The 21,652-nt window shown below is 45.6% G+C and overlaps 1 protein-coding gene across 7 annotated transcripts in view; it reads left to right on the forward strand.

The window, feature by feature from the left end:
- The window catches only part of APLP2 (amyloid beta precursor like protein 2), a 72,719-nt gene that overhangs the window by 19,291 nt on the left and 31,776 nt on the right, over positions 1-21,652 (forward strand). For all 7 annotated transcript variants that reach the window (XM_033406989.2, XM_049713599.1, XM_012536984.3 and 4 more), the window contains exons 2-3: positions 17,180-17,353; positions 18,188-18,311. In XM_033406989.2, the coding sequence (XP_033262880.1) occupies positions 17,180-17,353; positions 18,188-18,311 (298 nt within the window). The remainder of the gene's footprint in view (positions 1-17,179; positions 17,354-18,187; positions 18,312-21,652) is intronic.

A 21,652-nucleotide genomic window follows, 5' to 3' on the forward strand; every position in this document is an offset into this window, starting at 1 on the left:
ATCCCATGCTCCGCAACAAGAGAAGCCACCACAATGAGAAGCCCACTCACTGCAACGAAGAGTAGCCCCCGCTCACCGCAACTAGAGAAAAGCCCATGCGGCAACGAAGACCCAATGCAGCCAAAAATAAATTTAAAAAAAACCGGTGAATATGTTTTTCAGTAAAGTTCTTGGTGAAATGAGAAATGTCTTATTTTTACTTAAACACCCAAGGAACTTTTTGGCCAAGCCAACTTTTTGGCTTCTTTTATTTATCATCCTAAGATGATAAACAAAAGAAGCATTTTAGGTGGCTGGAAAAATGACAATCAACACTTCTCCAGTCTTTTAAAAATAGATTATTTTAATGTAGCTTATCTTTTTTAAAGAACCTATTTATAGGGTTTACTTCCAGGTATTTTTACGTTGTCAGCCATTAAGTTCCTGCTTTCAGTTCTTTTGGGTATGTACTGGAAAGTGGAATTGCTGGATCATATGGTAATTCTATGTTTAACTTTTTGAGAACTGCCAACCTCTTTTCCACAGTGGCTGCACCATTTTACGTTCCCACCGTCAGTGGCAAGGGTTCCAGTTTCCACACATCTTGGCCAACACTTGTTTCCTTTATTTTTATTTTTTTGGCTATGGCAGCAGCAGGCCCCCTTTATTTGTCAGAGATTCTCGTCTCCCCAAGGGAGGCTGAGTGTGGGTTGTCATTTTGTTTTATACCCCTGTCTGTTCTCTGTCATCTAGAGGCACAGAATTTTCAATGCTTGTTGAAAAGCGGAGAAAGTTGGCTTGAAATCACCTCTTGCAGTAACAATTTATTACTCATTTTCAAGTGAATTGCAAACCACATTTCATAGCGGAACCTTCGCTGATTGGCTGGTTGACTAGCAGACCCTTCGCTGATTGGCTGGTTGACTCTGCCACGCCCCTCCCCCCTTTTGAAGAGGATTTCTGCTTAATGCTGTATGAGTGTTTTTCCTTATAGCAACTCTTTTTTCCTTCCCTCTCTGTCCCCCTCTCTCTCCCTCCCCCTCCGTGTCTCTCTCTCTCTCTGTCTCTGTCTCTCATAGCAACTCTTTAAGAAAAATGATTCCTTGAGGCTTGATTAGCTGCCTCAGGATCTACATTAATAAAATATCCTGCTGGGCTGTTGTTTTGAAAGATTAATCTTGTGAATTGATACAAGTCATTGAGACTCAGTGTTGGTTCGTGTTGTTTTTAAACAATGGAAATAGTAGTCAGGACAGATTAAAATCAGATTAAAATGTTTTAAGTATTGATTTTGAAAGATTAAATACAAAGCACAGACTCAAAGCTGATGAGCTCCCAGCCAAGCTGAGCCATTACGTGTGTGTGGGTGTGTGATGAGTGAAGAAGCAAACTTGTCACAGGATGGCGGGAGTTAAGGCAGATTATAAATCCAGCACCAGTCCCTGGACGATTGGATCCTCACTAAAATATCCCCGTGGTGATCTGATACTAGGCAAGCAGCATCGATGCCTGTCTCTGAAAAGCTATAGAAAATAAAATAGAACATAGACTCTGAGTCAATTTGAGGTAATGATGTTTGTTTCAGTTAACATTAAGAAGGTAATGTTTTAGCTGTACCACTTCTAGCATCCTTTTTACTTGGTAATTTGTGAAGATAAATTTCTTTTGGATATCACATCAGTATTTGGAACATTTTGGAGTTTTATGGGAGAAAATGTTTAGAAGAAAGCAAAGAGACAAAGAAGTGATCAGAGAGGTAACATATCCTATACAAATATAGGGCCTCGATTACATCATTTTATACCAGCATAGGTAGGGTTCATTGTTGGCCAAGTAAAATATTATCATGTTAAATATTACTGAGACTAAGGTGTGGCTTTTGTGATGTTATGTGAGGGTTACTATTAGTCTTATGTACATTTGGAAATATTTGAAACCCGTATTTTCCATAGGGCCAAAGAATTCACTTTAACCTAATATGAACACTTGTTTTCATCCTGGCATCAGGCGTTAGAAGTGAGTTGCAAAAGTTCTTCCATTGAGCTACTTAATAGCTGTTCCCAAGGAAGCTGAAGGAGAATCATTCTAATAGGCCAGCACAGATTGCCCAAATTCGGCTTGGGTACTAAGTTACCGGATAGTATTATACTTAAATAGCTGCTTGGCCTGCCAGTTTTTGAAAGCTTCAAGGTGAGCTAGTTCTGATGACTTTGTAAGACTGCTACTGCTATAGAGTTTGGGAATATTTCCTTTTATATTAGGATTATTCTGTTCACGTGATGTCTCCCTTACCAGCCCGAGCCTCCATGTGGGTGAGAACTTGTGACTCTTCAATTTGTTGTCTCTGGAGCCTGCTCTAATAAGGCCCTTGCAAATGTGTATTGACTCAAGGGCCTGTGTGATGTGAGTACCATATCATATATACTCTATCTGTTCTGGCCTTTTTTTTTTTTTTGGTCTTTGGAAGACCTTTGGGTTTTGTTCTGTGGTTGTCAGAAGCCTAAGAGAGTGTCTTTTTGTTTTTGTTTCTGTTTTGTCTGATTGTTAATGTCTCAATCAGGCTTCTTTTACTATTTGTAGGATCTAAAGCGTTGGGGGATGGAGGCGGGTTGTCATCCTCCCCCACCCTCCAGCAGTTGGATAAAATAAGAACTTGGGCTCTTGGCACTGTTTTACCCACTTACATAACCCATACCAAATCCTTTTTAAGAAGAAATATCTCAAGGTCCTTTTTCCTGTCTAATTCCCATTCATTATTTTACTTGTAACCACTTGTCTCTTTTGCACGAGCCTGGCCTCTTTAGAGAAGCTTTTTTCTCTTTAGAGAAGGTTACCCATTTAGCCATCCAAGGACCGCATTCCTGCAAATGCCAGAAACTCTTGCTAGCCTCATAACGGAAGAAAGGGAACTGCAGTGAACGGAATCTACAGGTAAATGAAAAAAAGTCGTTCGGTCGTGTCTTCCCCTAGCACAGTGTTAGCTGAACACTTAACACAGCGCTGTCCAATAGAAAAAGGCGAGCCACATATGAAATGTAACTTTTTCTAGTTGACGTTTTTTTAAAAAGCAAAAATAGGTGAAATGAGCTTTAACAATATAGTCTATTTAACTCAGTATATATGAGATAATTATTTCAACACGTATAATTTCCTGGATGAATGCAGAGGCTTCCTAAGTGGCCTCCTTGTCTCCACCTAATCTTGCCGAATCACACCCTCTCACCTTCTAAAATATGCCTAGCAGGGTCGTTCTGGTGCTGGCGCTGGAGCAGAGCCCCGGCCCAGTTTCCTTGGGGAAGGGGTTCTGGAGACTTAGCCGTCCACTCCCCGCAGCCCCGCGCCTACCCCTGCCGCAGCGCTTCTCAGATGCCAGCGCCGTCTCCACTTCCTTACGTCTTGTGCATAATGTAAGTGCTACACTGTAGGTCTGGGCTTCCCTGGGTCTGGATCCTGCCTCTAAGACGGTGAGCTCCCCAGATACTTAGACTGAGTCTTATTCGCTTACCCAGCGTATTCATTTGCTAGGCTGGCCGTGGCAAACTACTACAGACTGCGTGGCTTAGGCAGTTGAAATTTATTGTCTCACTGTTCCTGGAGGCTGGAAGTTTAAGATCTACGTGCTGCTGGGTCACGCTCCCTCTGAAGGTCTGAGGGAGGATCTGTCCCAAGCTTCTCTCAGCTTCTGATAGTTCTTGGCTTTGGGCAGCATAACTCCCATCTTCACATGGCATTCTCCCTGTGTGTGTGTGTTGTCTCTTCACATTTTTCCTCCTTTTATAGGGGTGCCATTCAGGTGGGGTTAGGGGCCACCCCACTCTATTGTGACCTGATCTTAATTACTGATATCTGCAACAACCTTATTTCTAAATAAGGTTGCATTTGGAGGTGATAGAGGTTAGGACTTCAACATATGAATTTAAGGGGGGCACAGTTCAGCTCATAACACCCAGTGACTAGCATATTGACTGTAACGTAACTGTAAAATGATCAAATGAAATAATCTGAGGAAAGGATCAGAATTTTATTTTCTTAAAGGCATTATGTTTAAATAATCAAGATAGAAGCTCTCAATTTTATTAATACTTCCCATCTCTAGTTTTCAAATATATTCATAGTTAGTGGCTTTTGAATTGTTGCACCTCAAGAGATGCAGGTGGAGGGACTTCCATGACGGTTCAGTGGCCAGGACTCCGCGCTCCCAATGCAGGGGGCCCAGGTTCCATCCCTGGTCGGGGAACTAGATCCCACGTGCCGCAACGAAGAGTTTGCATGCTGCAACTAAGACCCGGTGCAGCCAAATAAATATTTTTTAAAAAGAGAGAGATGCAGGTGCAGGGTTCTAGCTCTAACTCTGTCCTGGTGAGAGAATGAATAGACCAACAAGGACAGAGAACAGGAGAGAAGAAAAGATGTCTATGCAGACTTGATGATGGACCTAGTGACTGAGCCAGCAGACCAGAGAAGCTGGAACCTAAATGCAGGGACACCAGCTAAAAGCAAGCTGATTTGCAGAGCAGACCTTGAATGAGGGGTGGAAGCATCAGGGTGAGGCTAATGGCAGGGAGGGGTTGAAACTAAACATGAGTAATCAGGCCCTGAATAACACACCTCACCCCACCTCGCTGCACCTCAGGAGAAGACTTCAGATTCCTTGGGACTCCAGGCCCAGCAGAACATGAGGCACTGAGAGGGGAAAGGCTCCCTTCCTAGGCCCCACAGACCCGCAGCAGCCAGGCTCGGGGGCTGCAGTCAGGGAGGGAGCTGAAGGATTCCTCTCTGGACAAGTTCTGTCCATGTGCAGCAGGGTCCCTTTCCTAAACACTGAGTTAGATGACTTAGGGTCACCAGCCACTTCAGGAACACCTTGAACAAGAACAACACAGATGGGGGAACAGCAGCTTAAAGACGATGCAGGGAGCAGGCAGGTAACTTCAGTAGGCTCTTGATATTTACCTCAGAGAGGAGAGGTTGTTTCCTCTGTGAGATAATAGTTTGCAATAAAAAAAGGCTTTCCGAGAACAAGGAAGAGTTCTTGGTGGTTGGAAATGTGATACCAGACATTTAAAAGTCTGGTTAGAAATCGTTCTGAAAGGGAACAAAAAGAATCTAGAAAGGAAGAGGTAAGAAAGGAAGAAGATCAATGTAGGAGGTAAGATGCGGCTGATAAGAATTTCAGAAAGAGGAGAGGAAACCCAGGACTGAGTGTTTCCGCGATGATGTGGCCCACTGAGCGCTCAGGCAAGTGAATGACAAAAACTCAGACCCAGGCCTATTAGAATTGAATCTCAGGATACCGAAGATTGGTAAGATTTTACTTCCATGTAGGAAAAAACCAGACCTGCACAAAGAACGAGGGATCAAATTGGCTTTAGATGTACCAGCAGCAGTGCTGGAAGCTAGATAGCCCTAGCTCCACATCTTAACCTGTGAGGGAAATTTGTGTCCAGGTTACAGTTTAGTGCTTGTCCAAATTGCCAACAAAGTGTGTGCGTAAGATAAAAAGTTTCATGTGTGAAAGTTTCTGGGAGGCTGTGGGAAGCGGTGAGCCACTGACACAGGCGGTTAAGTCAAGAAGGAGCAGAGGGCTTCCCTGGTGGCGCAGTAGTTGAGAGTCCGCCTGCCGATGCAGGGGACACGGGTTCGTGCCCCGGTCCGGGAAGATCCCGCATGCCACGGAGCGGCTGGGCCCGTGAGCCATGGCCGCTGAGCCTGTGCGTCTGGAGCCTGTGCTCCGCAACTAAGGAGCAGAGTACTGAGTTGGGAACAGGAGAAAAGGGGGAAGCAGTTTTCAGGACGGTTGTGATCAGTCCCAGGAGTGGCAGCTGTGCTCAGGCCTGGAGAGTCATCAGCGCAGTTGAAGCAGGAAGACGGTGCCTTGTCTTCAAGAAAAGGGATCAGAGCCATCTCTGCAGATCTTCCTGGCAGGCTGAGTGCCAGCGGTCAGTACAGGCAAGTAAAGGAACAGATGGCCTTGCAGAGGCCGAGGGGGGAAAATAGATGCCTAAGGAGGGAGCTGGAACTACAGTACCTTTTTATGTCATAATCATGTAAATAGGAGTATTGATTTGACCAGCGGAGCAAGGAGAAGAAGGTGGGTGAACGTAGGGTCTGGTGGTTTAAGAGTTCAATCCTTTTGACTAGAAAGTCGATCGATGATGTCCAGACTGAAAAGGTATGGAAGTGGTGAGGCATAAATAGTGGGAGAAAAGGCTGGAAGGGCCGCCTTGGGGTGGAGGACTCCGCTAGGAGCCTGGTGTTGGGTGGCTTTTCAGTCTGGGCACGTGGACTCAAGTGGCAAAAGATAAAAAATGGAAACTTGCCATGCTGCCTGAGTTGTTTTCATTTTACTTGTCATTCATTACAGATGTACTTACGCGAAGGCTAGCACAGCGTTGATCATTTAGAAATCGCTGCTGAGTGGTATCTGGTTAATTCTTACTAGTTTAACTAAATGTGTTGGAGAGAAAACAAGAGCACAGCCTTCAGCCAGACAGTCACTTCCTTGGGTGTGAATGATTACCTACTAGGTAGTTGGTGCTGTTTCCAGGTGCCGAGATTAGAAAACCCGGAGGGCCCGCCCCCAAGCACAGCCCCACCCCCTGCCAACCTGCATCCTGTTGGAGGGAGATGGGCAGTGCAGATGAATGAGCAGGTGACTTCCCATTGCTGGAGGGGAAAACAAAACACCGGCAGGGTGGGGCCTGTCCTTGGGAAGGGCCCCCAGAGATGCACATTTGAGCTGGGTCCTGAAAGGTGAGACGTGACAGCTCAGGGAAGAGCAGGGGCAGAAGTTCGAGGTGCAGAACCTTGAGGCAGGAGAGACCCTGGCTTGTGCCCAGGAGGGTGGTGTCCATCGCCAGATGGGTTGATGGAGGGAGCGGGGAGGAAGCAGGGGTCGTCAAGAGTTGGAATCCCTTGGAACATGAGAGTGAGTGATGTGTTCTGCCTCGAGATGATTCAAAATGCTGTGGTCGGAGTGGGTCTCGGAGGGCAGGGTGGACATAGCTCCCCAGGGGCCCACCTGACCAGTGGGACAGAAGTGCTCCTGGGCTTTCCCCTCTGGGAAAAGGGGACCAGCAAATGCTGAAATCTTGGTGTGTGTGAGCTGGACCACCGTGCTGTGCATTTCCGGGTCCATCATGCACCCTGCAGCCTACCGAATGCCCCTCCCAGAGTTATGCAGTGCACACGTTTACATCCTTTTTATTCTTTTTACTTGGGCGTAGCTTTTCCTGCTCTCCTTTATGCATTTATTTAGTAGTTAGGTGGCTGGTACCCGGGAAGGCTAATTAATGGCAGAGACAGCAAGCAGTAAGCACGCTGACTAGCAGCTCATACTCGCTTTATTACTTTATTTTTTTTAATTGCTGATAATGACAGTAATGTGCATGGGCATGGTCCCAGACAGGAAGAATTGTTGTCTGCAGGCAGATCTGGTGCGAGCTGATAATACAGTATTTACTTTTACATTTAAATGCTGCGTAAATCATGGCAAAGATGCCTTTCTGACTTGATTTGAACTTGGAGAGGGTGGAGCTCTTTCATATTTGTGTTATTTTCATAGCGTTTTGATGGACATTAGAAGTTAAAGTGATTTGTTACATCAAGATTGATGTGTGAATATTGCTTGACCTAGTAAACAGTGAAATGTTTAGCAGAATAGCATATGGAAATTGCCGATTTTGTATTTTTAAATGTGCATTTCCTCTCCCTGCCCTGTGAATGTCATCCTGGAAAATTGTCTTATTTTCTGTTTATAAGGAAAGAAAGATATGGGTTATTCACGGAGGAATTTCTGCCCTTTCTTGCCATTCAGCGTCACAGAACCTTAGAAATAAAGTGCTAACTCTTTGGTTTTCATGGAATAGTAAAGCTAAGAAAAACATTTTAGATAGATAAAGTTGTCAGTTCTTAATATTATGGAAGGAGCATTTTTAAAAAAACAGACTACCCATTTATTACTGCTGCCATCCTATGAAAAACATTTTAAAGCAAAGGTAAAAAAGAGAACCTTAGAATTCAGGACAGTCACTTCTCAAGAGAGGACAGGGCTTGCCTGGTGGCACAGTGGTTGAGAGTCCGCCTGCCGATGCAGGGGACGGGTTCGTGCCCCGGTCTGGGAGGATCCCACATGCCGCGGAGCGGCTGGGCCCGTGAACCATGGCCACTGAGCCTGCGCGTCCGGAGCCTGTGCTCCGCAACAGGAAGAGGCCACAGCAGTGAGAGGCCCACGTACCGCAAAACAAAAAAAAAAAAGAGAGGACAGTTTGCATCTCAGCACCTTCGGCATTCGTGTGCGCACGTGCTCTCCAGACCTTTCTTACTTGCCTAAGATCTGTTGTTACAGACCTTACCAGGCAAGTAAGGTGTCAGGGAACCCCTGCTTTAAATTTAAAACACCAGTAAAAACTGTCCTAAATATTAAAACATGGATGTTTGCAGCTGCATGGATTTTTCTTATCTTTTCCCAGATAGTGTATTAAAGGAGAAAAGATCCAGTGAAATCAGTTCACATGTCTGACATTGGCTGTTGATGTTTGTGGTTGTAACATCTTGAAGTCAGAGCATTTCAGCCAAAGCTGACATGTTAGATAGTTTCCCAACTTAACCTTGGTAAAAATCACTAAGTTGAGTGTTTATTTTAGTGAAATATTTCTATCTGAAGAATAGAATTTTTTTAAAAGAGGTGTGATTTGTTGTTTCAAGTGCATGAAATATGTCCCCAAATTACCTAATTTTTAATGACTGACTTAATGCCTTTAAAATAAACAAAATATTATAGAGCATCAAATCAGCCAGAAGTAAGCTTGTAACGTCTGAGAATATTGCCAGGTGTGTGCTTGGATATTCAACAGAAAATTCCCCGTCATTTGTAGTATTTCTGTCATCTGTGAGTCAATAAGAATGACTTAGATTGAACATATTTAATGACTAATGTTTAATCATTTGTACTTCTGGGTGTTTGTTACTTGAAATCATTTCAGCCTTTTAAGGTTTAGGAAACATGCCTACACACCCCCGCCAACCCTGTCTAGGCTGTTTGTTTGGCAGGCTCTTGGTTGCTGCCTGAGTAATACTGGCCAATGAGTGCCGAGGGGAAGACCAGGTTCACACCATGGAGATCCTCTGATGTTAATATTCATACTCCATCCTCCTGGCTTTCTGACCTTTGCAGGTAGCAGCCTTCGAAGCATGACCTATTACTGCTTTTGTTTGGAATCATGCAGATTTTTATGCAGTGAGGAAGCTGTCTTTGTTTGCAAACCACGTTTCTTATGCATCAGGAGCTTTAGGAAAGTAGACTTCTGTCTGCCGTAGTGTGAGCCAAAGCTAATATTGTGGGGGTCATTTATTGTAATACCTAACATTTGGGTAACGCCATATTTATGTTGCCCAAAAGTGAAAACTGGGGTCAGGAGAGAAACTAAATAACCTCCATGAGGCTACTTAGCTTGTAAGTCAGGGGAATATCCCTCAAGAAAACAGATTTAGAGAAATAACGTAGTGCTTTTTTTTAATTTATTTTTTTAATTTATTTATTTTTGGCTGTGTTGGGTCTTCGTTGCTGCGCACGGGCTTTCTCTAGTTGTAGCGAGCGGGGTCTACTCTTTGTTGCGATGCGCGGACTTCTCATTGCAGTGGCTTCTCTCATTGTAGAGCACGGGCTCTAGGCGCGCAGGCTCATTAGTTGTGGCTTACGGGCTCTAGAGCACAGGCTCAGTAGTTGTGGCACACGAGCTTAGTTGCTCCGCGGCATGTGGGATCTTCCCGGACCAGGGATCGAACCCGTGTCCCCTGCATTGGCAGGCGGATTCTCAACCACTGCACCACCGGGGACGCCCACGTAGTGCTTTTTTGATCACAGCAGTGTCTCTATAGAAAACACAGGTTCATTTTGACCTCACTTGCATTTGGCTGGAAGCTGGACCAGAGCTAGGAAGCCAGCAACCCCCCAGTGATTTTCTTTTAAATGGTAAGGCAGTATTAAATTGTCATATAAACATTTGGTGACTGAATTCCCTCAAAATAAAATGTGGAGTGTGAATGCAGCCCTCTTCAGGTGTGTCCAGATTTCAGAGGTAGAGGAGGAATGTGCAGCCTTCACCCCATTTCACGGGTTTGGGGAGGATGGCTGGTCACGTGGTGTGCCCATGGCTTAAGCCCTGGTTCTTGTAGCCAGAGAAAATGACATCTTCAGGAGCCAGCCGATGCTAACGTTCAGGTCGGGTGTTGTGCTTAGTGCTTACGTGCATTCTCTTAATTTAATCCCACAACAGGCCCGAGAGGAATAGTATGTCAGTAGCCCTGTTTTACAGATAAAGAAATTTAAAGCCTGATACTAATAGCTATCAACACTTGAAGAACTCCTATGTAACAAGCACTGTTACAAGCACTTTTCATGTGTTAAACTCACTTAAACCTCAAAACAGCACTATGGTGTGTAGTTACTATTGTCCTTATTTTATAGACAGGAGACCGAGGTCCAGAGAGGTTAGGGAACCTGCCAAACGTGGCACAGCCTGTCCGTGATGGGGCTGGAACACGGTCACGGTTTGTCCATCTCGTACAGCCCGTGCTCTTCACCATCACATCACGTACTTTCTCCAGGGTCAGGAGTGGAGAGAGCAGAAGGTGAAGGCTGGCCAAGCCATGTCCCTAGGACCTCTGTTCCTGAGGAGGTCAGTTTAGTGGAATTCCCATTACAGGCAATTGGAAAGAAACACAGGAGCCTGTACAGAACTTGTTCACTTGAGAATTTTAGATCCATAAACACTGTTCTGCCTTTTTTTTTATACTTGAAAGTGTTTTATGTATTTCAGTAACTTCCTTCATAAAAAACTCTTAGCTCTCATCTTAGAGACACGTACAGAAAGACAGACCTCTCTTAAATCTGGGTGCTTGGATCCTCACCAGTATAATCCAGTTGGACAGATTACCACGTTCCTATAAAAAGCCTTGGAGACAGTCTAAACTATTTTCAGTCTTGGAAATGATACATCATTTATACTTTAATATTTACAGCTCTAATAAAAGCAGGGATTATTTGTATAAATTACTGCCTATGAAAATGATACCTAACAGCTGGCATACATCAGTGGAAGAATAATGACCTTTTACATTTAGAGTTTTTCCGCCTAACCCTAATTCACAAGCTTCTAATTAGAATTAAGTTCAAATGTTAACAACAACAAAAAAAAGCCAAGGATTTTCAGTTGGCGTAACGTAAACTGTCACTTTTAAGAACAGGTTTCTCAGTTGCTATTCAGGCTGGAAAATGCTTAACGAGAATCCTGATATTTTATTAAATAGTGTGTTGAAATGTTTGAAGTTTGGAGGTTTGTTGTTTTTTTTTTGGCTGCAGTGGGTCTTCGTTGCTGCGCGCGGGATTTCTCTAGTTGCGGTGAGCGGGGGCTACTCTTCGTGGCAGTGCGCGGGCTTCTCATTGTGGTGGCTTCTTTTGTTACGGAGCATGGTCTCTAGGCGCGCGGGCTTCAGTAGATGCAGCATGCGGGCTCAGTAGTTGCAGCTCATGGGCCCCCTAGAGCACGCAAGCTTCAGTAGTTGCGGTGCATGGACTCAATAGTTGTGGCTCATGGGCTCTAGAGCGCAGGCTCAGTAGTTGTGGTGCGTGGGCTTAGTTGCTTCACGGCATGTGGGATCTTCCCGGACCAGGGCTCAAACCCCTGTCCCCTGCATCGGCGGGTGGATTCTTAACCACTGCGCCACCAGGGAAGTCCTTGGAGCTTTTTTAAATTGAAAGCTTCACACTGTACTGCTGACCTCAAACTACAGTCACCCTTTGGACAGCAACAGAAGTGGAGTTTCTCATACGTGAGGTTCTGGGCAGAATTGTAATAGTCCTCCCATTGGAGGTAAATCAAATGTAATATATATACGCATGGGGTTTTACTACATTAGGGTATGTTCAGAATAAATAGTTACGTTTTTCAGGTATTGGGCCTGCTCTGATCATACTTGCTCGTTGCCCTACCAAAGAGCGTGTCTTCTCTTTGCAGATTGAAACCATGGAGTCACAGTCGAAATTCAGGCAAGCGATGAATAGGATTTAAAAAAATTAGAACTGTTTTATTTTGAACTAATTTTAGAGTTTTTAAAAAGTTGCAAAAATAGTAGAGGGAGTTCCCCTGTATCCTTAGACTGCGCTTCTCTTAGTATTAACATCTGACATAACCCTTGTGCATTTATCAAAACTGGGAGGTTGACATTGGTACAGCAGTGTTAACTGATGCACAGGCCTTATTCAGATACTGCTCCAGTTTTCCCACCAGTGTCCTTTTCCTGTTCCAGGATTGTGTCTGGGCTCCCACGTTGCATCTTTTTTCTCCATAGCCTCCAGTCTGAGACAGTCCCTCGGTGTGTCTTTCCTCATCTGTCCTCTTACACGAATTATGGCTGGTGAGGTTGACGGCAGTGTCTCCACTGTGAAGTAGTTTGGCTTCCCTTTTGTAGTTAATATATTGGGGCGATAACCTTGAAACTGTGGATTTTTTAAACTTTGTTTGATTAAGTAAATCTTAGGTGCAGGTTTGTGGACACAGACCTAAGTCATTTTAATTTAGGAATCATGAAGTACCATTCAGAACTTAAACAAACAAATGAATACAGGATCTTCACATCCATGAATAGATTGTCATTTCACTGACATATTCATTTAAAAAAGGAGGGTCAGGGCTTCCCTGGTGGCGCAGTGGTTGAGAGTCCGCCTGCCGATGCAGGGGACACGGGTTCGTGCCCCGGTCTGGGAGGATCCCACATGCCGCGGAGCAGCTGGGCCTGTGAGCCATGGCCGCTGAGCCTGCGCGTCCGGAGCCTGTGCTCCACAACGGGAGAGGCCACAGCAGTGAGAGGCCCGCGTACCGCATAAATAAATAAATAAATAAATAAATAAATAAATAAATAAATAAAAAGGAGGGTCTTTGAGAAGAGTCTGTGTCTTGATGTCACTCCTGTGCCGGTGGTGAGTAGGTGGTACACGTACAGTGCTCTAATGGGAGCTGGAGCTGTGCTGCCCTGCTTCTCGGGGGTACATGGACCACAGGAGCACTTCCTGTCACGGGAAACAGACTCCCTCAGGAATAGAATACAGCCCTCCTCTTTGGAGGACGCTCCCTCCATGGCAGGCACTTTCACAGAGCCTGGAGCCAAGTTGGAATCTGGGGCAGTAGCTGTAGTGAGGAAGGAAGTAATGGATTACCTGTTTGCTCTGGATTGGGAGGCTCTGTGAAGGGAGGTGGGGCTGAGGTGGGCCCAGGAGTTGCTTCTCTTGAGGTGATGATTAAAGGCCCTGTTTGAAGTTACGTTCAGATTTATGTTTGTTTCTATTTATTTATTGCGTTAAAGCCATTTCAGGTTTTCAACCAAGTTACTAGAAGCACTTTTTACCAAGTTGAATTTCCATCCTTGAGTAGCTGAGTCAAATTAATAAAATAGAATTTCTTAATAAGAATGAATTATTAAGTTAAATGGAAGTGCTGAACTAGGAAAGCAGTTGATGCAATTTGTTTTCAAAGCCTTAAAAATGCTGCAGTGTTCATAGATCAAGGGCTGGCCGCGGTGCCCAAGCGGGGGCGTTAATTTTCTTTCCTAGAGGATTTCAGGTTCACAGGATATCGGAAGTGCTGACTTGGCAACGAAATCCCATTTGTAACATGTTAGGTTAGGAAACAGATTGATTTATATGTTGATGTAATGGGTCAAGGCACAGTGTGTGCCTCCGAAAATGGAGAGCACGTTAAATAAGAGCATTTTCAAAGGAAAGAAGCACAAACATTACAGGAAAAAGCGATCCTGTTATACGCTGGGTAAGGTTGGGGTATGTTTGGTTAGTTGATCCCTAGACGTGGTCCGCAGAGGCTTTTTATATTCCAGATGATACCTTCTTGAGAGTCTCTGATGGCCACAAGGATTAATCTTTCTGAACTCAGAAATGAATCACGGCAGCATATGAGCTGTCTGGACTGATTCCAGTTACCCTCCTTTTCCTTGGTGGGAACTGATGAGGAGCTGTGGCTGCCAAGCTGCCTCTTCCTGCTGCTTTAACCTCTGGTGTTTTAGATCCTCTTTAGGGAAGGCACTGTTGACCATCTCTGCAGAAAGATCAAATGCACTTACCACCGATGTATTGACCTCAGTGGTCGACCCGTAAACTGAGCATTCATACAGTTGGAACTCTTGTGGCCTTTCAGCCAACAGCCATAGCGAGCCACACGTGGACTGTCTTCTTCAATGTTTGTTTTTTTTTTTTTTTGCGGTACGCGGGCCTCTCCCCGCCGTGGCCTCTGCCGTCGCAGAGCACAGGCTCCGGACGCGCAGGCTCAGCGGCCATGGCTCACTGGCCCAGCCGCTCCGCGGCATGTGGGATCCTCCCGGACCGGGGCACGAACCCGCGTCCCCTGCATCGGCAGGCGGACTCTCAACCACTGCGCCACCAGGGAAGCCCTGTCTTCTTCAATGTGATGAGCGACTGCTTGCACAGTTTTGACTGTGGCCTGGGTGAGCTCATGTAATTGACTGATGCTGTTTCTTACCTGTATTCATTTTTGGAACTAAAGAGGCAAATGCCTCCCTCCCCCGCCTCTGTACTTCTGAAAGATTAGATACCACCCTGACATCCTATTTAATGTTAAAATATACCAGTCCGTAGAGAGAATTAGAAAGGATTGCTCAGCGTCTTTCACGTTTAACTGTGGTCGTTCATTTATAGCAGGTTTAGGAAATACTTTCCTTCTAACCTGTAGATTTGGCTTTCTTGCTTACATATTTATCATGTCTTCCTGGATTTTCTTTGTTCGTTTCTGTCTGAGCTTTTGAAGAGTAGGAAGGAATGAATTTGCTGGAACACTGGTTTCGGTGCACAGAGCATCCCTGGGGTTTGCTTGCCTTTGTCTCTGTATGTACCACTTAATGTACTGTGTGCCCATTTCCCTCCGTATCATAACCCAAGTTTCTAGCCTTAATCCTTAGATATGCCTCCCAGAAGAAGAATGGCCAGTAGAAGAGGCATTTTTGTGCACATCTCCAGCTCAGTGTGAGAATTAAGTGCCTTTGTCATGTGCATCTTTATACCTTTTAATGATCTGTTTGAATTAAACGCCATTAAGGTACTACCTATACCTTCTTTCCACAGATACCTTTAAATGTTTTTTCTTTCTTTGGGGGAGACAGGACTTCACACCAGTCTATAGCTTCACGTGCAGTTATTGTGAACGCACAGGATCTGTGTCTTCTACTTTAATAGATGATTATTCATCACAGTGGGGTGACAGTCTATTATACTTAATACAGTTGCTGACTGTTCTCCTTGTTGGATTTAACTGAGGTGTTTTTCAACCCTGATTGATCTTGGCGACATTTTAGATCCAGATTAGCTTTCTCCCAGCTATCCAGCAAGTGTTCGTGCTTCCTTCTCTTGCGCTACTGGAAAGCAGGCTAATTTTAATAAGATCCTAAGCAAAACGTGTAGGTGGTAAATTTGTCCTAGAAGATCGGGATGTATTTCAGAATCAAACGTAGGCTCCTAATTGGAAGGACCATTCATGTCTGTGTAACCAGTCCATCAGCACAAATGCAGGAGACTTGCCTGGAAAGCACACAGTTTTCCATATATTTTAAAAGTCAGGGAATTCCCTGGCGGTCCAGTGGTTAGGACTCTGTGCTTTCACTGCCAAAGGCATGGGTTTGATCCCCAGTCGGGGAACTAAGATCCCACAAGCTGCAGGGTATGGCAAAAAAAAAAAAAGTCATATCTACTTTTTCTTGTTAATAGGAAAACCATTTAATACCAATGCTCTTTGCTCTTTTTGAAAAGATCGTAACAGGCCAGATAGTCTAACCCGACCCCTCAAGTTTTAACATTTTAAAAAGATGTTTAATTTTTGTTTTGAAAGAACTTACCCATTAGGAGAGACCACAGAACTTTATTGTGAATGTAACCATCAATATTGGGATATCTTTAGATGCAGGGATGCCTGTGTTTTTTCTGGTGCACGAGACTTTGTAAGAGCCTCACTGTCATCGTATGTAAATGTTTTTTCTCACCTGTAATTTGTGAGCTATTGATGGCTACGGATAGTTGATTTTTTTCCTAACACGAGATAAAATTGTTCATGAAATCGCTTTTAGTGTTCTCTTTCCACGCACGACGCCATTGCTCACTGAGTTATGCAAGCCATGCTGCCTCTTGGTCACCCCCCAGCCATCGTCACCCAGTCTTGCCTGCACTGCTGTCTGCCGGTGCTGCCTTACCCAAGTACTGTCATCTCTCCAGCTCCCTGAGCCATCCCCCTGCCTACAGAGAACATCAGAGCTGCATTTGAAAAATATTAACTCTGTACTTAGAACCCTCAGCACTCCATCCTTTCTTGGTCTACAGACCATCCAGTCTTGACCATGTGTGCCACCCACCCTTTCCTTGGACCCTCCACAGACTAACAGTCTACATTCTCCCCCAACGGGGATGGCCAAAGCCACTCCAGTGTCACAGCCCTTGGACCCTCCACAGACTCACAGTCTACATTCTCCCCCAATGGGGATGGCCAAAGCCACTCCAGTGTCACAGCTCAGGAGGCTTCCCCATCACCTCCTACCCAAGCCTAAGTCACATCCCCTTTTTGTTGTGTACGCTCCTTCAGCTCTATGTTCTTTTCCTTTGTAGGACATCTGGGAATCTTTCTGTGTGAGAATTGACTCTTGAACTAGACCATAAACCCCAAGAGGGCAGGGGCCGTAACCCTTTGCTCAGCCTTGTGTCCTGAGCATTTAGCACGTTGCTGTGCAAAAATAGTAGTTGCTCAGTAAAATGTTGTCATGTAAGTGAATTGAGTAAAATTGCTGGAACTCTCGCCGTTCTTTACTTTTGTGTTTTGGTGTATTAAGGAATGGAAAGTGGGTTTGCTTGTATTAGAGGGGACTGCAGGTGGATTATGGGTTCCCAAGTCAGAAGTATCTAGATGGGGAGTGGTGGTTACAGTTCCCATGCACATTTCTCTCTGATTATATATGTCCAAAGGTCATTTTTTATTCTGGCTTAGTTCCTGGGAAAAGGATTTGTTTATGAAGAAAAAATAGTAAGTAATGAAGATTTTTTAAAAGGTCAATTCTGCTGTCACAAACCGCTAAGTGACTCTCCCTCCGTGCCACCTCTTGGGAGTGAACCTGGAATTTATTTTCCCTTCGATAGGCCCTCGCAGCCAATGCTGGAACAGGGTTTGCTGTTGCTGAGCCTCAGATTGCAATGTTTTGTGGAAAGCTAAATATGCACGTGAACATTCAGACTGGGAAATGGGAACCTGACCCAACAGGCACTCAGAGCTGCTTCGGAACAAAGGAAGAAGTTCTCCAGTACTGTCAGGAGGTAAGCATGCTGCCAGAAACTTAAACGTTTCTGGGTCACGTTTGAACCTGTTTGCTTTAGAAATAGGTGCTCTGTCATTCTGCTGTTTTGACCTAAGACCGAGCTGGTAATGATGGGGGCAGCAGGCTTCTGTTCTGAGTGTGCCCTTGGCCTGGGTGTGCTGTGAGCTCTCTGTCCTTTCTGGACGGAATACTGCAGAAGCTTGGCGGGGCCTTAGAAGTGCAGCCGGGTTCCCTTGGCTTCCCACGTGTTATGGGAAGTTGTGAAACAAGCCCAGTGTCACGTGTGTGCTTGTGTTTTGCACTTGCTGGTAGAAGCCACCAGTATCATAAGGGATTATCTCATGTCTGATTCAACAGACTTGTTGGGTCAACGCTTGATGTAGAAAAGCGTATGAGATGTTTTAATTTCTTACCAAAACTAGCCTTTGGGGTCAGGGTTGGAATATTATTCTATAATTTCATTAACACACACTTCCATAGACTTGCCTCTTAAATGTTTTAGTTCTTGAACTCAGCTATTTACACACACCCTACAAGTGGACTTGATACCTAATAGACTTGTTCGGGGCTGAACGCTTGCCGCTTGTGTAGGTCTTTTTTCAAAGAGAATGTGTTAGAAGTGGTCCAAAATCTACCTGTCAAAAGAAAGCTAACAGTTACAGTATCTCTTTGCTTGATTACTTCCGTTGGAACCAGGCAGCAGCGGGGACTTCAGATTTATGTAGGACGATGGGGAAGCTGAGCACGCAGACACTGGTCCTGGCTCACCAGTGAGTGTTCGTCTTTTACGGACAAAGTCAGTCTACTGTGTGTGTCTCCTCTTCCCTTGCAGATGTATCCAGAACTACAGATCACAAATGTGATGGAGGCAAACCAGCCTGTCAGCGTGGACAACTGGTGCCGGAGGGACAAGAAGCAGTGCAAGACCCACATCGTGATCCCCTTCAAGTGTCTTGGTGAGCGTCCGGGAGCACCTCTGGGTTCCTTCTCAGGAATGCGGTTCCCCGGTGTTACACTTCATCTTCTCCTGGCTCACAGTGAGGTGTCGCCATCTGTCAGGAAGCCAAGGGCTGCAGGAACTTACTGGGGGACTGTCTTTTGAATACTCACGGCTTTCTGGTGTCGATCAGTGACTTGTCTTTGATGGTCACTAACTCCACCTCTCCCATCATGGGCGTCCTGTTTTTTCAGGATGAGCCTCTTCCACACCCCCGAGTGAGCGTGCTGCGCTCAGAGTGGTCCAGCTTCGTTCACACCGAGAGTTTGACATTACTGTTGATAGTCCTGGGATCAGTAGTACCGAAACAGCCGAGGGGTGGTCTTTCGTTCCCCTTTCTTTGCCCTACACACATTTTGCAAGCACCGAAATCCTGTATTGTTAGCCACACCAAACCTGTGGCAGTTTTCAGAAGCCGAGAAGTGAGTCGTAGCTGCCTGTAGACAGTCAGGGATGCGTCGGCCAGGCCCTGTGCCACCTGCCTTACTGAAGTGTCAGCTGATAAGGGTGTTTATGACTGTGTGTTTCTGTTAGCAGTCAGACCTAACTCAAGTGCAGCCATAACATTTTATTACCCAGAAGTAGAGTCGCTGCTCCAAATGCCCTTTTAGTGAATGTGCTCATCCTGACCACTGAGCACTGACACATCTGAGTTACGTTTGCGCGTCTGTTGCCTGGCTGACTCAGGAACAGATTTGGTCGTAGAAACTTAAAAGGGCGAAACGATCAATTTTAGATGATCCGCGATAGGACTGACATAGATAGAGCACTAACATAGCCTGGCTAGCTCTGCGGATGTCTTTAATTTTAACCACTAACTTAACCTGTTCCCCTCCCTCCTTCATTAAAATCTTTCTGGGACTTCCCTGGTGGTGCAGTGGTTAAGAATCCGCCTGCCAATGCAGGGGACATGGGTTCGAGCCCTGGTCTGGGAAGATCCCACATGCCGCGGAGCAACTAAGCCCGTGTGCCACACAACTGCTGAGCCTGTGCTCTAGAGCCCACGAGCCACAACTACTGAAGCCCGTGGGCCTAGAGCCCGTGCTCTGCAACAAGAGAAGCCACTGCAATGAGAAGCCTGCGCACCACAACAAAGAGTAGCCCCCACTCACCACAACTAGAGAAAGGCCGCGCGCAGCAACGAAGACCCAGTGCAGCCAAAAAGTAAATAAATAAATTTATTTAAAAACAACAACAACAAAAAAAACCTTTCCTAACATGGAACTCATTGCTTTCTCATTCTCACAGGTAGCAATGTAACAGGAAGAGGCAGCAGCTGAATAACAGTATTTACCGTAGCAGTTACTTTGTTTTAAAAGTATTGAGTACGGGGGAAAAGAGGACAGGTGTGTGCTTAACACCATTTACTTAAAACTGAGCCCCATGCAGTAGTGTGAGCCTTGTGAATGGTTTTGTGTGGTGTGGTTTAAAGACGTTCTTTCATTCCCTTTGGCTGTAAGAAATCTCTGAGTATAAGGTGTCATTCATTCTCTGTAAAATTCTCAAACTTAAGAGAGTACCCTTGAATATTCGTACACGATAGATAGTACCTAGCAATCATTTTCTTCCTTTTGCACTGTCATTACCAGAGGCTTTGTGGCCTGGTCTTCCCCATCCTGCATATTCTTTGTCACTTGTTGGCTCCACTACCCACCCAGGACTCTGAGCTGGAGATCTGGGAGACCTGTATCTCCCCACACCCAGCCAGTTCTCAAGGCAGCCTGGTTTTTACCTCTTAAGAATGGCTTATAACCATGGTTCCCAAACTGTGCACAAAGGCACCCCAGGGCACTAGGGATATTTTTGATTTTCAGGGAAAGCATGTCAGGCATTGTGAGCTAGCTGGAGGCGTTCACAGTTTCAGCATCAGCTCATCCCGTTCCTTTCGATGACCTCGTGTCTTTGTGGGGCTGCTTCTTAGTGGTTTCTGTGAGGAAAAGCCAGCATTGCACCAGAATTGCTGAAGAAATGGGGGTGATGGTGCTGAGTTCTCCGTGCAGGAGAAGCTGTGCAGTGCCCAGCAGGCACAAGGCGTCAGACACAGGTGCTTTTTACTAAGTTGTCACCCTGACTACTTAACTTTTCGGCACCCTTTTGGCCTGGGGGGTGCTGTGAAAAAATTCCTGGGACACCCAGAGTACCGTGACTGGGGAAACTTTGGGAACCTCCGGCTGGTCCGTCTGAGTCCCCTGCTCTACCTCAGTCTTTTATCATTTGCTGCCTGGACTGTGAGAACCGCTTCTGCGCATATCTCAGTTCTGTTCAGTCCATTGCCCTCCCTGATCCAAAATGAAGACTGAACTGTCTCTCCTGCACATAAAACCCTTCAGTAGCTCTAGCTCTTCTTCACCTAAGACCAGGTGTAAGCGCCCTTAGCACAGTTTGGAAACTGCATGGTGTGGCCCTTGCTTAGCTCTGCTCTGTGCCCCCAACCCCTGCTTCGTCCTCCCTGCCCCTGCTCCGTCCTCCCCGCCCCTGCTCCATCCTCCCCGCCCCTGCTCCATCCTCCCCAGCTCCATCCTCCCCAGCTCCGTCCTCCCCGCCCCTGCTCCATCCTCCCCAGCTTCATCCTCCCCAGCTCCGTCCTCCCCGCCCCTGCTCCATCCTCCCCACCCCTGCTCCATGCTCCCACCACAGCACGTCCACCTCGTGGCTCCTGCCACGTGCAATCCAGCTCCCACTGGAGTGACTTTATGTACTCACTTTGCTTGGCGAGTTCTCCTTTTCACACTCATCTCAGGGACACCTCCTTTAAAGGAAGCCTTTCCTTCTGCTCTAATTTCTGTCTTGACGTCCAGGTTTCTCAGCTCCTCTTTGTTGCCGCCCGTGCCCCATCACCCTGCACGATGCCGGTCTGTTGATGTGTCTTTCTCCAGCTACACTCTGAGCACCTTGGGAGGAGGGTCACGGCTTTAGTCTTCTCTGTCCCTGCAGTCAAGACGGTGCCTGGAACTAGGATGCTGTCTGTTGATTACAAGACCACTACCATAGCTGGTGCACAGCGAAAATGTTCTTTTCTAAATGTTAGTTTGAGTTTTTCAGTGCCAGAGAACCAGACGATGCATGATATTGTCATTAACTAGATGCATAAAACAATTTGACCATAAACCATTCAATACCTTCTTTGCATTGTGGTCACTGAATAATGCATAATACAGTCTTCAGTGTTACTGAAGTTATTGTGTTTACACAATTTAGACAGTTACTGTGTTTACAGCAGCATCCATTTGGACAACTTCTTAACCAGGAAGGAGAGCTACCTGTTGGTATTTTTAAATAAATAAAACAGTTGCCTGAGCC

Source organism: Orcinus orca, chromosome 8 (assembly GCF_937001465.1).
Source record: "Orcinus orca chromosome 8, mOrcOrc1.1, whole genome shotgun sequence".
Taxonomy (NCBI): domain Eukaryota; kingdom Metazoa; phylum Chordata; class Mammalia; order Artiodactyla; family Delphinidae; genus Orcinus; species Orcinus orca.